Source organism: Vollenhovia emeryi, unplaced genomic scaffold, assembly GCF_000949405.1.
Source record: "Vollenhovia emeryi isolate VEMERY1.0 unplaced genomic scaffold, V.emery_V1.0 DF939155.1, whole genome shotgun sequence".
Classification (NCBI taxonomy): domain Eukaryota; kingdom Metazoa; phylum Arthropoda; class Insecta; order Hymenoptera; family Formicidae; genus Vollenhovia; species Vollenhovia emeryi.
This window is the reverse complement of record NW_011967211.1, coordinates 1083166-1097166: the sequence shown is the minus strand read 5'-3', so window position 1 is coordinate 1097166 and position 14001 is coordinate 1083166. Positions and strand designations below refer to the sequence as shown.

Below are 14001 nucleotides of genomic sequence, written 5' to 3'. Positions count from 1 at the left end.
TTCAAATAGACCGCTAGTAATGGCCGCGGCTGTGCGGCGCTCTCTATTGGCTGATCCCAAACTGAAACTTATGATGCGCATTGCATATCACCTTATTTCTTGTCACCATGGGTCGCGGTGAGCCACTGATCGCTCGACGAGCAAGTTCAGCAAGTTGGGTAGACGAAGACCGTTCTCTCGAGGAGATAAAGGTGAGGTGTGCGGCGCTTTCAGGTATAAAACCAGATCCGTACCTTATTACGGCCATATACGAGGAGGGAAACGCCACGTAGCGCTGTATCGGAGCTTTTCCGAAAAGATAACGCGCTTTGTTCACCGATGACTTTACATATACATACGTGCTAATAACGGATGCCATATTGCGTTTCAGCGTTGTGACTCCGGTTGGTGAAGCGGATAGACGGAGAGAGCGGCGGGCAGCATCGACGTTTTAGAATTGTCTAAACCGTTGTGCATCCGTCTCGAACGAACGTGGAACTTCCTACGCGGTCTTCTGCAGTTTTCCTACGATGGACGATTCTGACCGTGAGGGTTGGCGATGCCCCGAGAGGAGCGAAGATTTTCTGCGCACTGTGTAGTCTGAACAATAGGCTCGGTGTATATGTATGTGTATATCAGCGAGTGGATCCTGTGAATTCGTTGGCTGCGACGTTCAGTCGAAAAGGACAAGGGCCTGGGTGGCTGATTACGCGCGCGCGCGCGCGCGCGCACACGCCTGTGTGGTTTTTCGCGAGCCTTCCCCCCCACCCCCGTCCGTGTTGTGCTCGCGATGACGTTGCTGTGAAATCCGTATCCCAATAATATCAATCCCGATGTTGGCCGTAGGATTGCGCCAATGTAACTTTCGTGCTCTTAACGTGGAGGTGAGAACCGGCGGCAACGGCAGCAACGGCGACGTCGGCGGCGGCGGCGGCGGCGGCAACTCGTGGATACCGAAGAAAGCTTCAAACGCGTTTGAAGCTTTCGAGGTCGTATTCATGGAACTATGAACCTGGACTCGTTGTCTTTTACTTTGTCACAGATCAGTTATTTGGTTGCGAATTTGAGTAAGAGAAATTTTGAGGACAGCTGCCAGGAGATATCGGGGGTGAGTATCCGCGCTCCCGTTCCTGCCTTTCTCAGACTCCCTTCAAAGATCGTCCTTACCCTATCTCCTCCTTAAATCGTGCTTTTGGAGAATTCTCTGCGAGCCTCCTCTCACCTCGTCTTCCCGCGCGCTTTCTTAGCCGGTCGAATCTCTCTCGTCGAGAGATCCTGGCCACCGAGTTTTCGTCGGTACACCGCGCTATGTCGAACGTTCGCAAAGCGATGTGTAAGCCGTGGGTGCACCGCGCGTTTGTCGAGATATTTCCAAGGCCTAATCCAGTGTCCATCTGCTCGTCTCCTAACGTATCCTTTTGAATCGCGAGATCTTTTTTTTTCGCGTGTTATTTACCGGTGTAATGTTTACTCTTACCGTACCATCGTAAACAGGAATATTTTTGTTCTCCCGTTTCGATGGTTCGCGTACATAAGTACGTTCTGTCCCTAGTTGCTTCCTCTGTTACCAAAATCCTGTCCAGACTCTTTACAAATCTATTATAAAGATACCGATTAAACGTTGAAGCGTTAAGAGTAAATTATGAAGAGATACATGTAATTGTGTATCGAGATCACTCAAAGGTTAAGTGTGAAACAATGTAAACTAATTCTGATCCCTCTACAGTTGGTGCAGTGGCATGGTCTAGAAGCAGAACGACATTCTTTGCGCTGTCTGATCTCGAGCGTTGACTTTTCCAAGGGCGAGCCGTCAGATTCGAGTGCGAAAGATTATTTCCAAGCCAAGTTGCTGAAGCAAGAGTGCAATAGTTTACTGAGCAAGCCCGCTTTTATATCTACTTTGTGCTTTGCTATAGATAATCCTTTACATCAGCAAAAGGTATTTATGGAAAGTTAGTTGTTACAAAAGAGGCGTAGGAGCAAGTATACTAACTGTTCTGCGTATTTTTCAGACCTTGAATTCCTCGCCAAAGTTTTTTGTCAATTTGAAAAAAACACTCGGCCTGACCTTGGTGCAGGAGGTTGCGTTTGCTATTGCGCTACAGCACTCGGAGAACACTGAAATTCGTGCTCTGGCCTTGGAGCATACCCAGAAGCAACTGCCTGAACTGATAAAGAATTACATAAATTCGGAGACGAGTAACAAGCACCACGAGGGTGGTTTGCACGACTCGTTGCCTCAGGTCCTTCATCTGATACTCGGTCAAGCTCTCCATACTGCCAATCCGTACAGTCTGCTCGTGGAGACGAAAGAAAATTTTCTTAAACACTTACGACGCGACTTTCCCCGCGAGCTGGTGCCAGTGGTGTTGGCGCCATTCCTGTATCCGGAAGACGAAGAAACTCTGCAGTTCAAAATCGAGTTAAACATGGCTGTCACTCAGATGGTAGTCCATTATTTACTTTATCAGTGATTTGTGAGACCGCAATACATTTACGTTTCTCCATTTCAGGATAGCAGCACTCTTGTGGAGTTGATTATGGAATTAGGATATAGTTTTACTAGTAGCATAGAAGAATGTCGATCGGCGTTAACGAGTTTAGGCGCCAGGGAGATATCCCCGGCGTGTATTTCTCGTGTGTTGTCACAAATGGCACGTACCTGTACCAATCTTGACGATGCTGGAGGCCTACAAACGTTCTGGGGCAACTCGACTGCCTCGCAGGACTCTAATAAGGAGAAACCATTGGACAGTACCATTCCCACAACGTGGAACGTTGAAGTGTTCGTTTTAACCTTGAAAGAGATAGTAAGTTTATGTTGCATCTTTAATAATTGGTTAATTTTATATCTATTTGATATAAATAAAATTTTACTTGATGCAGCTGCGATCAATATTGTCTATTTACGTTCTAGCAATCCACATTGTCTTGGAACGATGTAATCTTGAAGTTGGACCATGCAGAGTTCCTTATCAAGGATAGGCAAGGTTTAAACTTGCTGTTTACAGGTCTCAAGCTGGGCCTGCAGCATCAAGGATATCCACCGGACATGTTCCCCGTTGAGCTCTTGTACAGACACTGGGATAATATAGAAGGCCAATTATCCTTGATTCAGCACATCCTTAAGTGCCCGGACATATTTTGCTTCGCTGATTATCCGTATCACTCGGTGACGGTCGATGTACTGAAAGCGGCTCCCGAGGGCGATAGCAAGGAAGGTCAAACGTGGCGGTCGTTGAATATAGTCGAGCTGCTTTTACACATGGCCGATAGAGGCTTGTACAGTCCTGTGCAGGAGATCTTCAAATGGCCGCTCCAGCATTGCCCGGATGTTCTCATTCTGGCGTTATTGCAGATAAATCCACCTTTCACGTTGCTGAGACAGGACATGTTTTCTACACTATTGCCAATCTTTCTCGGCAATCACCCGAATTCCGCTGTGATACTGCATCACGCGTGGCATGCTAATAATCCCAAGACAAAGACACTCATAATGCATGCCATGGCAGATTGGTATACGCGTGGTGATCACGATCAGACCAGATTATCACGAATTTTGGATGTCGCGCAGGACTTGAAGGCACTCTCCGCCTTACTCAATTCGCAATCTTTCCCATTCGTTATTGACCTTGCCTGCCTGGCCTCCCGACGGGAGTATCTGAAACTGGAGAAGTGGTTAACGGACAAGATTAGGGATCACGGAGAAATTTTTGTCACTGCATGCATCAAGTTCCTACAACGACGGTGTCCCCAGGTCATGGGACCTATCAAGGAAGATCCTACAGTTCCAAAGGCCACCCAACTGCCCCAGGAGACACTCACTACAATCTTGGCTTGCTTGCAAGTTTGCACCGGGTATGTTTTTTTTTTTAATTTATGTAGTTTAGTGGCATTTAATTACGTAATAGGAATGACATCTGATATTTCTATTTTCATCGTAGAAACGTCTCGCAAGATCTCTCGGAGGTAATAATGACGATGGTGCAGAATTGCAGTGTAATGCTACAAAGTAAGAGCACTATGAACAGACCACAACCACCGGGAGTGCTGAGGCATCGATTAGACCCGCCATTTAATCCAGCAACTTTGGGAAGCCAAGTATTTTCACTTTCTTTCTCCATATTTATTCTTTTGCTAGTATATATGAAAATTAATTCCTTTATAAATTTCTTTCCTTTTTCTTATTTTTTGCCTTTTTTTTCTTGCCAGATCAAATAGACTTTTCATGTTTGTTACTCAAGTCCTACTTAAAAAGATACGTAACGATGTGTACGTGGTTATTTATACTAGTGTTATTTTTCACAGCTATTTGCCCCAAAGCAAGTGGATTCTCTTGGAAATCTTAATACAAGTCTCGCTTCCATGGCCCTTGGACCTCCGAGCACCTCCACGTTCAATTTGCCTGGTGGCCTAGGTCCTCTGGTCTCAGCGCCTGGATCCCCCTCTCGACTGATGGGACCTTCTCCAAGTCCATTTCCTATGTTGCCGTTATCTTCGCAATTACACTCAGGTCCAGTTGGTACGCAAGGACCGTCTGTCCTCTCCACTGGTACAATAGGTGGACTGGGACGCCTCGGGCCGCCAACTGGAATTGAGAAAAGAATCCAAGAAAGGGAAACCTCCAATTTGTTCCCAGATATGGGGCAAAATGTCTCCAAGGAGATCGAGGATGAAGCTAATAGTTATTTTCAACGTATATACAATCATCCACCACATCCGACTCTGTCGATCGATGAGGTGCTCGATATGCTGAAAAAGTTTCAAGACTCCGGCATCAGACGGGAGAGAGAGGTATTTAACTGTATGCTGCGAAATTTATTCGAAGAATACAGATTTTTCCCTCAGTATCCGGAAAAAGAGTTGCAAATAACAGCACAATTGTTCGGTGGAATCATCGAGAGGGGTCTTGTCAACAGTTACATGACCCTTGGATTAGCGTTACGATTTGTCCTTGATGCGCTTAAAAAACCGGAAGGCTCAAAGATGTATTACTTTGGCATAACGGCTTTGGATCGATTCAAGAGTCGTTTGAAGGAATATCAAACGTACTGCGAGCACGTTAGAACGATTTCACATTTCGCCGAATTCCCGCCTCATTTGGTGGAATATATAGAGTATGGGTTACAAGGACAGGAACCACCGTCGAGGCCGCAGGGTCCAAAAACTCTAGCGGCAATGCTGGCTCCAGTTACAACCCCGTACAAAACCATGACTACAACTACCATTACAACCAGCACTACGCAAGCAAAACCGTCTACGACCCCGACTACGACGACTCTTTCGGCTAGAGTAAGTTCCGTGAGAGAAATTCTCGAGATCTTCTTTGCTTCAGAATTTTATTCCACATGTATTTATTCCCGCAGCCCTCTATGCCCTCAGTTGCTAATGCGACTAATATCGATACGCTGCTCGTGGCGACGGACAAAGAGGAAAAAATTACGACACCGCCGGAAGCCTTGCAGGACAAAACTGCTTTCATCTTCAATAATCTCAGCCAGCTGAATTTGCAACAGAAGTGTGACGAGATCCGCGAAATCGTCACGGAGGAATACTGGCCGTGGATGGCACAGTATCTAGTGATGAAACGTGCCAGCATAGAACTGAACTTTCATGCTCTGTACTCGAACTTTCTGGATTGCATAAAATTACCCGAAGTGAATAAAATGGTCACGAGAGAAACGTTTCGAAATATCAAGGTGAATGGGTGAAGATCTTTGTCGAACGCTTTCTTTTAGATAATTCTTTTATTTATATACGTTTTATTTTATTTCAGGTTCTCTTACGAAGCGATAAAGGAATAGCTAACTTTTCTGATCGATCGCTGTTGAAAAACCTCGGACACTGGCTCGGAATGCTAACACTTGGTAGAAATAAGCCTATTTTACAGGTACAGTAATTATACATATTGTATGAGAGTGTGTTCGGTTTCATGCATCATGCGTGAAACGGAATGCATCTTATGAATTTTGTCACATTTTAATTATTTTACAGATAGATATAGATCTAAAAAGCTTACTCGTGGAAGCATATCACAAAGGCCAGCAAGAACTTCTCTACGTAGTGCCATTTGTTGCAAAAGTACTTGAGAGTTGTGCGAAAAGTCGTGTCTTCCGGCCACCCAATCCGTGGACTATGGCAATTATGAACGTTCTAGCCGAACTACATCAGGAGCCTGATTTGAAATTGAATTTAAAGTTCGAGATAGAAGTACTTTGCAAGAATCTGAGCATTGACGTAGGGGTAAGTGTGCTACGTTTGTTCTGTTTTAACGACACAATGTACTTTGCTGCTTAATAAAACAGAGTTTTTGTCTTGCGCAGGAACTAAAGCCAGTCATTTACTTGAAAGACCCTGAGAAATTGCGCAATCTAGAATATCAGTTGTCACATCCGAACAAGAAAGTGGAGACAACTAACAATCAACAACCACCTCAGGGGCCTATAGAGGAATTAGTTGGACCGACAACAAGCGGCACTATCAATCCTCAAACTGCCCCACCCACGAATACGACACCCTCTTTACCGGCTGGTCCACCGGAACCGCGATTCAATTACATGGATATATCTGTAACGGGCATTGCAAATATATCTCAACACATTACTGCCAACAATCAAGTATGGAAAGATTTATTTTTGTCAAGTAGATTGCGAGGAATAATACAAATCAAATAAAGAACCGAGAACGCTAATTTTTTGGTCCGAGCAAAAGATGGTAGCACAATAATTAAATATCTAATATATGAATTCAGGAATAATACATATTGTAAAGTGCATTTTACATACAGTTGGGGTAGAATTAAATTAATCTTATGCATTGCGATATGGATAAACTGTACATGGTATATTTGTGGATTTTAGTTACCTCTATTCCAAACGCATCCTCATATGAAACAATTCATTCGCCCGGCGGTTGAAAGAGCAATTCAGGAGTGGATCCATCCTGTTGTAGATCGGTCTATTAAAATTGCTCTTACAACCAGCGAGCAAATTGTGAGGAAAGATTTTGCCTTGGATCCGGAAGAGGTGCGAATGCGTACAGCTGCACGTCACATGGCGCGTAATCTGACCGCCGGTATGGCTATGATTACGTGCCGCGATCAGGTAAGGGCCTGAGAAAAATGACTGTCTTGTATTCTTAAGTCACAAGACAGTTATTGTGCGTTACTTTAAGACAAAGATATAAAATATTGTCTTGAGAGTACAAGACAGCCATTTTGCTCAGGCCCCAAGTTACACGAGATATTGTTGTAAATTTATAAAAATCTCCACTGGAGAAGGTAGAAAATTTCAGACGCGAAAAAAATTATCTAAATGATTGTATATAGTAAAATCTCTATTTGTAAGAAAACCGTAAGTGATCCTGAAATAATCTTGAACAATGAGTCATTTCAAATTTGGATTTAGATCTCTAGATATTTTAATAAAATGAAATAACTCATTTTCGAAGAAATTTTTGTACATAAAAATTAAATCTATGATGCTGTTTAACCGTCTATTAATTTTTTTTATTTGTTACATATAGATCCTGGCATCGATTAGCACGAATTTAAAACAGGCCTTTCTCGCGGCGTTAGTCAGTCCGACTCAGCAGCAGAAGGAACTAGTCGAACAAGCGGCAAGTGTAGTCGCTGCCGATAACATGGAACTCGCGTGTGCGTTTGTACAAAAGACCGCTATTGAAAAGGCAATACCCGAAATGGACAAACGGCTGATGAATGAAATTGAGCTGCGAAAACTCGCCCGACAAGAAGGGAGAAGATACTGCGATCCTCTTGCCAAGTATCAAGCCGAGAGGATGCCGGAACAGATAAGGCTGAAAATGGGTGGTGTTACGCCTCAACAAATGGCCGTATATGAGGAGTTTGCGAGAAATATTCCAGGATTTCTCCCGCTCTCCGAACGAGATACGCAAGCGCTCTTTATACCGAAGCCTATTTCTGTAAGGGTCATTAGTTTTTTTTATTCCTTATATTAAACGGATCGGAATGATTCGCGATCTCTCTCTCTGGTTTGGAATTTTTATTTTTCTTCGTGTCCCGAAGGAGGCTCCTCTCACTGCATTCACACCCAACTCAGCGGTGGCAGTCGCTACAGCACAACAAGTAGCCTACGCAACTGTAGCAGTTAGCAACGATGAAGTGGGTGCACTGCTAGAGAAACTTGCGTCGGACGTCGAGGTCCTGTTGGCCGCTATGGTACCTGCGGTACTGCCACAACAGCACGGAATCCTTCACAGTCTCCTGGAATCAATCGTACTCACAAGAAGATCGAGAGACATCAATGCGGCAATGACATTGTTAAAGAAAGTCAGTTACGCGAGTAAATCTTGTAATTCAATCAAATAAATTCACGAACAGGACTGACCAGCGAGGATATGTTTCAGGCTGTTGAAGGTTTGCTGGACGGGCCCATATTCAACAGTGGCGTCATGGAGACCGAGAGTTTAACACAACGCTACAAAGATTTGCACCTACGGATCTTGAAGTGTCTTCAGGATCCACGTGCATACGGTATGCAATGGACCAACAAGCACGTGACTCGTTGTCTAATCGAATGCCGGGAAGAATACCGGTATAATTTCGACGCCGTGGACGCCCTCATAAGGTACGATTATTAAACCGTGTCCCTTGAGGGAATTTTTGGAAGGCATTGCTAACTACGAATGGTATTACTTTGCAGATCTCACCTGATTAGTCTTCCGCAGTACGACTTGGCTATAGCGCAAGCTGTAGAGTCGGGAAATGTCATGGCAACATTATTTGCTATGCAGTTGGTTCAACTTTATTTGATTGACGAGAGGCAGGCAACTCATGTCACCGAAACTGATTTATTCCACACTATTGAGATATTGGCTCGAATGTCACATCACCGCTCCTTACCGGAAGGGTATTGTTATATACATATATATAAATATATATACATACATATACAGGGTGTCCCGATTTAATGTCCCACCCCAAATAACTTTTTATTTTTGATCGCAGAAAAAAACGTTTCAGACAAAAGTTAATGTTCATATTAATTAGTAGAATAAGCTAGTATAATAAACAATAGGGGGTTCCATTAAAAAAATTGAAGGTGACTTTTACGTAATCTTCAAGCAACTCGTCAAGGTCAAACTAATGGCACCATCTTAAGTCCCCCTTCGAACCAAACAACTTTTGTCTGAAACATTTTTTTCTGCGATCAAAAATTAAGTTATTTGGAATGGGACATTAAATTGGGACACCCTGTATATATATTAATTTTCGAAAACATTCGACAAATCGTACAAATAGCATAAACTGATAGTTGCTTTTACAATATGAAATAAGCAAAGTGGGTAAAACTGGTCATTATCATCGAAAAATGGCAGCGATGTCTTTCTTTTTTTTTTTAGACTAGATGTATTCGTTAAGTCATAGTATACTTGTATTTGTTCAAATATATAAGTGTTTCGTGAAACGATACGAAACATTCATGTGTCAAAACATGGGTGTTTTGGATCGTTTCAGAATATCGTTGTATAGATTGACAACCCTTGTGGAATCTCTACGTGCCAATCACGATTCTGGGGTATTGGTAGACAGAGCTCCAGCGGGACCTACGGCGCATATTCATTCCGGAATCCTGCAGGTGAGAGTAAGTAGACTGTTCAGATTATTCAATCCAAGTAGATTATTCCGGCGATATTTTGTACTGTGTCAACGATTATTTATCGACATTTGTCGCAATTATTCAAGATACATGCGTGGAATAATAATTGACTTCCGACTTAATTTTTAATCGGCCTTTGTGCCCGTAAAGAATATTTTCCGATGATTCAGGATGCCGATGAATGTTACTAACGGAATACAATTGACGTTACAGGCTCGCGATTACGAAGCAGACCCACCCGGACTGATGGATAAGACGGAATTTCTATTACGTGAATGGGTGCAGATGCATCACAATCCTCAGTACGCGCGAGATCCCACGAAAGCGTTCAGTATATTCGTTCATCAAATGAATATCCACGGCATCTTGAAGACCGACGATCTCATCACAAGATTCTTCAAGCTGAGTACACAGATGTGCGTCGACCTTTGCTATCGGACTTTAACAGAAACTGGATTGGCCCCCTCGCACATCCGCGCGAAATGTTTTCACTCCTTGGATGCATTTGTACGACTCGTCGCATTGCTGGTGAAGCACTCGGGCGATGCTACTAACACCCATACCAAGATCAATCTTTTGAACAAGGTGCTCGGCATCGTGGCTGGTGTGTTGTTACAGGACCACGAGTTACGCGGCGCAGAATTCCAACAATTGCCGTACCACAGGATCTTCATTATGCTCTTCTTGGAGTTGTGTGCGCCGGAGCCAGTTCTTGAAGCTGTAAATTTTCAAGTTCTGACTGCATTTTGCCACACTTTGCACATTCTGAGACCAGCAAAAGCATCGGGTTTCTGCTACGCCTGGCTGGAGTTGGTTTCCCACCGCGTCTTCATCGGTCGCATGCTGGCTATCACGCCGCAGCAAAAGTGCTGGGGAATGTACGCGCAGCTGCTTATCGATTTATTCAAGTACCTTGCACCATATCTGCGAAATGCGGAGCTGGCGAAGCCTGTGACGAGTTTGTACAAAGGGACATTACGGGTGCTCCTTGTTTTGTTACACGATTTCCCAGAGTTCCTTTGCGATTATCACTATGGGTTTTGCGATGTGATACCACCAAATTGCATACAAATGAGAAACCTGATTTTGAGTGCGTTCCCGAGAAATATGCGTCTACCTGATCCGTTCACGCCTAATCTGAAAGTGGACATGTTACAGGAAATAACTCTCGCTCCGCGTGTTCTCACTAATTTCGCGTCCACGATTCAGCCATTAAACTTCAAGAAAGAGCTCGACTCTTATCTGAAGGCTCGCGCGCCGGTCACCTTCCTGTCCGAGCTCCGCAGCAATTTGCAGGTGTCTCAAGAGGCCGGTGTGCGTTATAACATTCAGTTGATGAATGCTCTGGTGCTCTACGTAGGCACGCAGGCTATACAATTCATACGCAGCAAGGGTCATACTCCTAATATGTCTACCATCGCGCACTCTGCACACATGGATATCTTTCAGAATCTGGCCGTCGACCTGGATACGGAGGGGCGGTATTTGTTCCTGAACGCCATAGCGAATCAGTTACGATATCCTAACAGTCACACGCATTACTTCAGTTGTACAATTCTCTATCTATTCGCTGAAGCAAATACGGAAGCGATACAAGAGCAAATAACAAGGGTTCTTTTGGAAAGACTTATCGTAAACCGACCACACCCGTGGGGATTGCTCATCACCTTTATCGAATTGATCAAGAATCCAACGTATAAATTCTGGTCACACGAATTTGTACATTGTGCGCCTGAAATTGAGAAGTAAGTTTTACTCCCTAATTTTTTTGGGCCCGCTTGCATCAACGTCGCTTAATTTTAACTTTAGCTTAATTCACTCTTTGTCTCTTTCTAAGGGAAACAGAAAAAGACAAAAAGGTGAATTAAGCTAAAGTTAAAGTTAACTCTTTGTTGCGCCATTTTTTCTAGTAAATATTATTTTGTGAAACTTGTTACTAGGAAATTGTTTTGGATGAAACTTGTTACTTGGAGGGTTTTGTGGTCACTGATTATAAATTTAATGTGAAAAATACAAAATTCAGAATGGCATCCGATATGGTGGACGGAATTTCAAAGTTAATTGGATTTGCTTCAAATATGTCACCCGGGAGTTTTTGGTATTATTGATTTTGATTGACTATTATTGAGCGGCAAGTTTCAAGCGAATCTGGTCAATTTTAATCTATATTTACTATAGACATAGTAAATATAGAATGAGACTCATTGAATAAGCTGAAGCTTGTGAAAAGAGAGACAAGATTTAAGAAGACATAGGCCCGGTTTCACCAACGCGAGTTAATCTAATCGGTCGGTTAACTTGACAGGGTGCCAACATAAAACTTCTTTATTAACCAAGAAAATAGGTTAATAAAGAAGTTTTATGTTGGCACCCTGCTAAGTTAACCGACCGATTAGATTAACTCGCGTTGGTGAAACCGGGCCTTACTTTCTCTGTCTTACTGGTTACTCTTACACCATCGTAAAAGAAAAGAATCGTGCCTGCGCAATATTACACGGGCGTGATTCTCCCTTGTCACGATGGTGAGACAGAGAAAGAAAGTCTTCTTAAATCTTCTCTGTCTCTCTCTTGACAAGCTTCAGCTTATTCAATGGGACGCTCAGTCTATATTTACTACGTCTATGATTTTAATTAATTTTGTCGGCCATATTGAATCCGCTATTTTGGATTTTGTATTTTTGACATCGGTTTCGTAATTGGCGATCTTAAAAACCATGATTTAGAAGTATAAGTTATAAGATAAAATTTAACATTTTCCTCATGTATTAGGTTTAAAGCCTGTTTTGTCCAGTTAGTTCTGGTAGTTTGAGCATTTGGTTTTACTTCATCTTCGGTAGGCTGGTGACCTTGCCGTAGGAAACCTCCAACCTGGGCTGCTTTCGCGAGAAGATCAAAATGATGCAGATTAAAATGACCCTGTGCTACGATTGATGAAGTCTGGAATTTCATTGAATAAAATTTCAATGTGACGCTATGAAATTTCAGATTTGACCAATCATAGCACAGGGTCATTTTAATCTGGATCATTTTGATCTTCTCGCGAAAGCAGCCCTGGAGGACTATACACTCCTAAAGTACGTGTGGCAGGATACACTCGTTTGCCACTTACCTTTGAAAGGCGGCATCCGAAAAAACCAGCGGTGTTCGCGGCTGGATTTGAACTCGGATCTTTTCGTTCATTTATTTACTAAGCAGCGCGCATTTCTCTGCGCCACGCTCGTCAAAATTTTACATAAACAAATTAATTCTCTAAAATAAAACAATATTTCGACATATATTTATTAATAACTAATTATTTATTTAAGATATAGCTCTAAAAGTTGATTTATTAGTTGGAGGAGTAATCTTCTAGCGGTTCAGTGACACAAAACATGCTAACGAGAGACGTGACAAAATTTGATTTATGAAAAAAATTTATTTGGATGATAGGTTGTTCATGGACACACTACTGCTAATTGTAAGACGGTACAGGAAACGGTTTAATGACGTTGGTGCCACCGGGCATTAGAGATTAAATGCCGAAATCAATTCAGTTTTATATCGAGAGGATACCGGTATATAATTTTATGTAAAAAAACCTATGTTAAAAAGCTTCAATTACATCCAGCATTGAAAGTCAAATATCATTATATTATATCGATGTTGCTTATAATATCAGTATGTTGAATTGAAATTGAAACAGAGATCTTAGCTTTAATATTGACTTCAATTTCCAAGTTTTGCGATAAAAATTGAACAAAATTTACCTACGACCGGTCGTGGCTACTTGAGTAGACAAAACCTGAATCGTAGCATCAAATGGTTCGTTCTTTCAAATTCAATGTTCGTTTATTGTTTCAGGTTGTTCGAATCTGTAGCTAGATCGTGTATGGTGCAGAAACAAGTGCCCACGGAGACGGAGATTCCAGAGTGATAAGAGTGTTTAATTTCTCAACTATCGCTGTGTATACAGTCAAATGAAAGTTCGTGACAGACCATTGGAGAATACTAAAAGTTTTCGTAGGGACGAATGTACTTTATAATTTACCAATGAAATATAAGTTTCAATTAGTGAGGTAATTAGATTGTAGGCTATACTTGTATGACGGCTTCAAGAGTGTATTGATCTATAGTGTATAAGTGCAGAGGTGTGTAATTGTTGTGTTAATATTTTAATAAGAGGGAACGTCGATTATAAGGGGAGCAAAACCTCATACACCTCACTAAACGTGTCTTTCGCGCAATGTATTTCACACACTGTGTATTATATATAAACGATATTGTACACATAAGACACTATAATAAAGTGTATCGTGCTGGAACAAAAGTTCGTGAAAATAACAAAGTGTTCAAGAAAAGATGCAATTACGACGAGCGTTTCTTGCGCGTAAGACTTAATGGAAAT

The 14001-nt window shown here is 42.4% G+C and overlaps 1 protein-coding gene across 2 annotated transcripts; it reads left to right on the top strand.

Moving 5' to 3' along the window:
* The first annotated feature begins 7 nt into the window (after positions 1 to 7).
* On the top strand, positions 8 to 13937 carry LOC105565098 (CCR4-NOT transcription complex subunit 1). Of its 2 annotated transcripts, none has more exons than XM_012017993.1 (20): positions 8 to 191; positions 371 to 1087; positions 1706 to 1918; positions 1992 to 2426; positions 2493 to 2789; positions 2897 to 3837; positions 3924 to 4080; positions 4288 to 5271; positions 5346 to 5678; positions 5756 to 5869; positions 5974 to 6222; positions 6303 to 6596; positions 6840 to 7082; positions 7504 to 7920; positions 8027 to 8287; positions 8365 to 8585; positions 8661 to 8867; positions 9476 to 9602; positions 9831 to 11362; positions 13458 to 13937. In XM_012017993.1, the coding sequence occupies exons 2-20, from the start codon at positions 986 to 988 to the stop codon at positions 13528 to 13530; spliced, it is 7200 nt and encodes a 2399-aa protein (XP_011873383.1). In that variant the 5' UTR covers positions 8 to 191; positions 371 to 985; the 3' UTR covers positions 13531 to 13937. The 2 variants fall into 2 exon arrangements, with proteins under 2 accessions (XP_011873383.1, XP_011873382.1); XM_012017992.1 differs by having other exon boundaries at positions 9 to 191; positions 8024 to 8287.
* Positions 13938 to 14001: the final 64 nt, after the last annotated feature.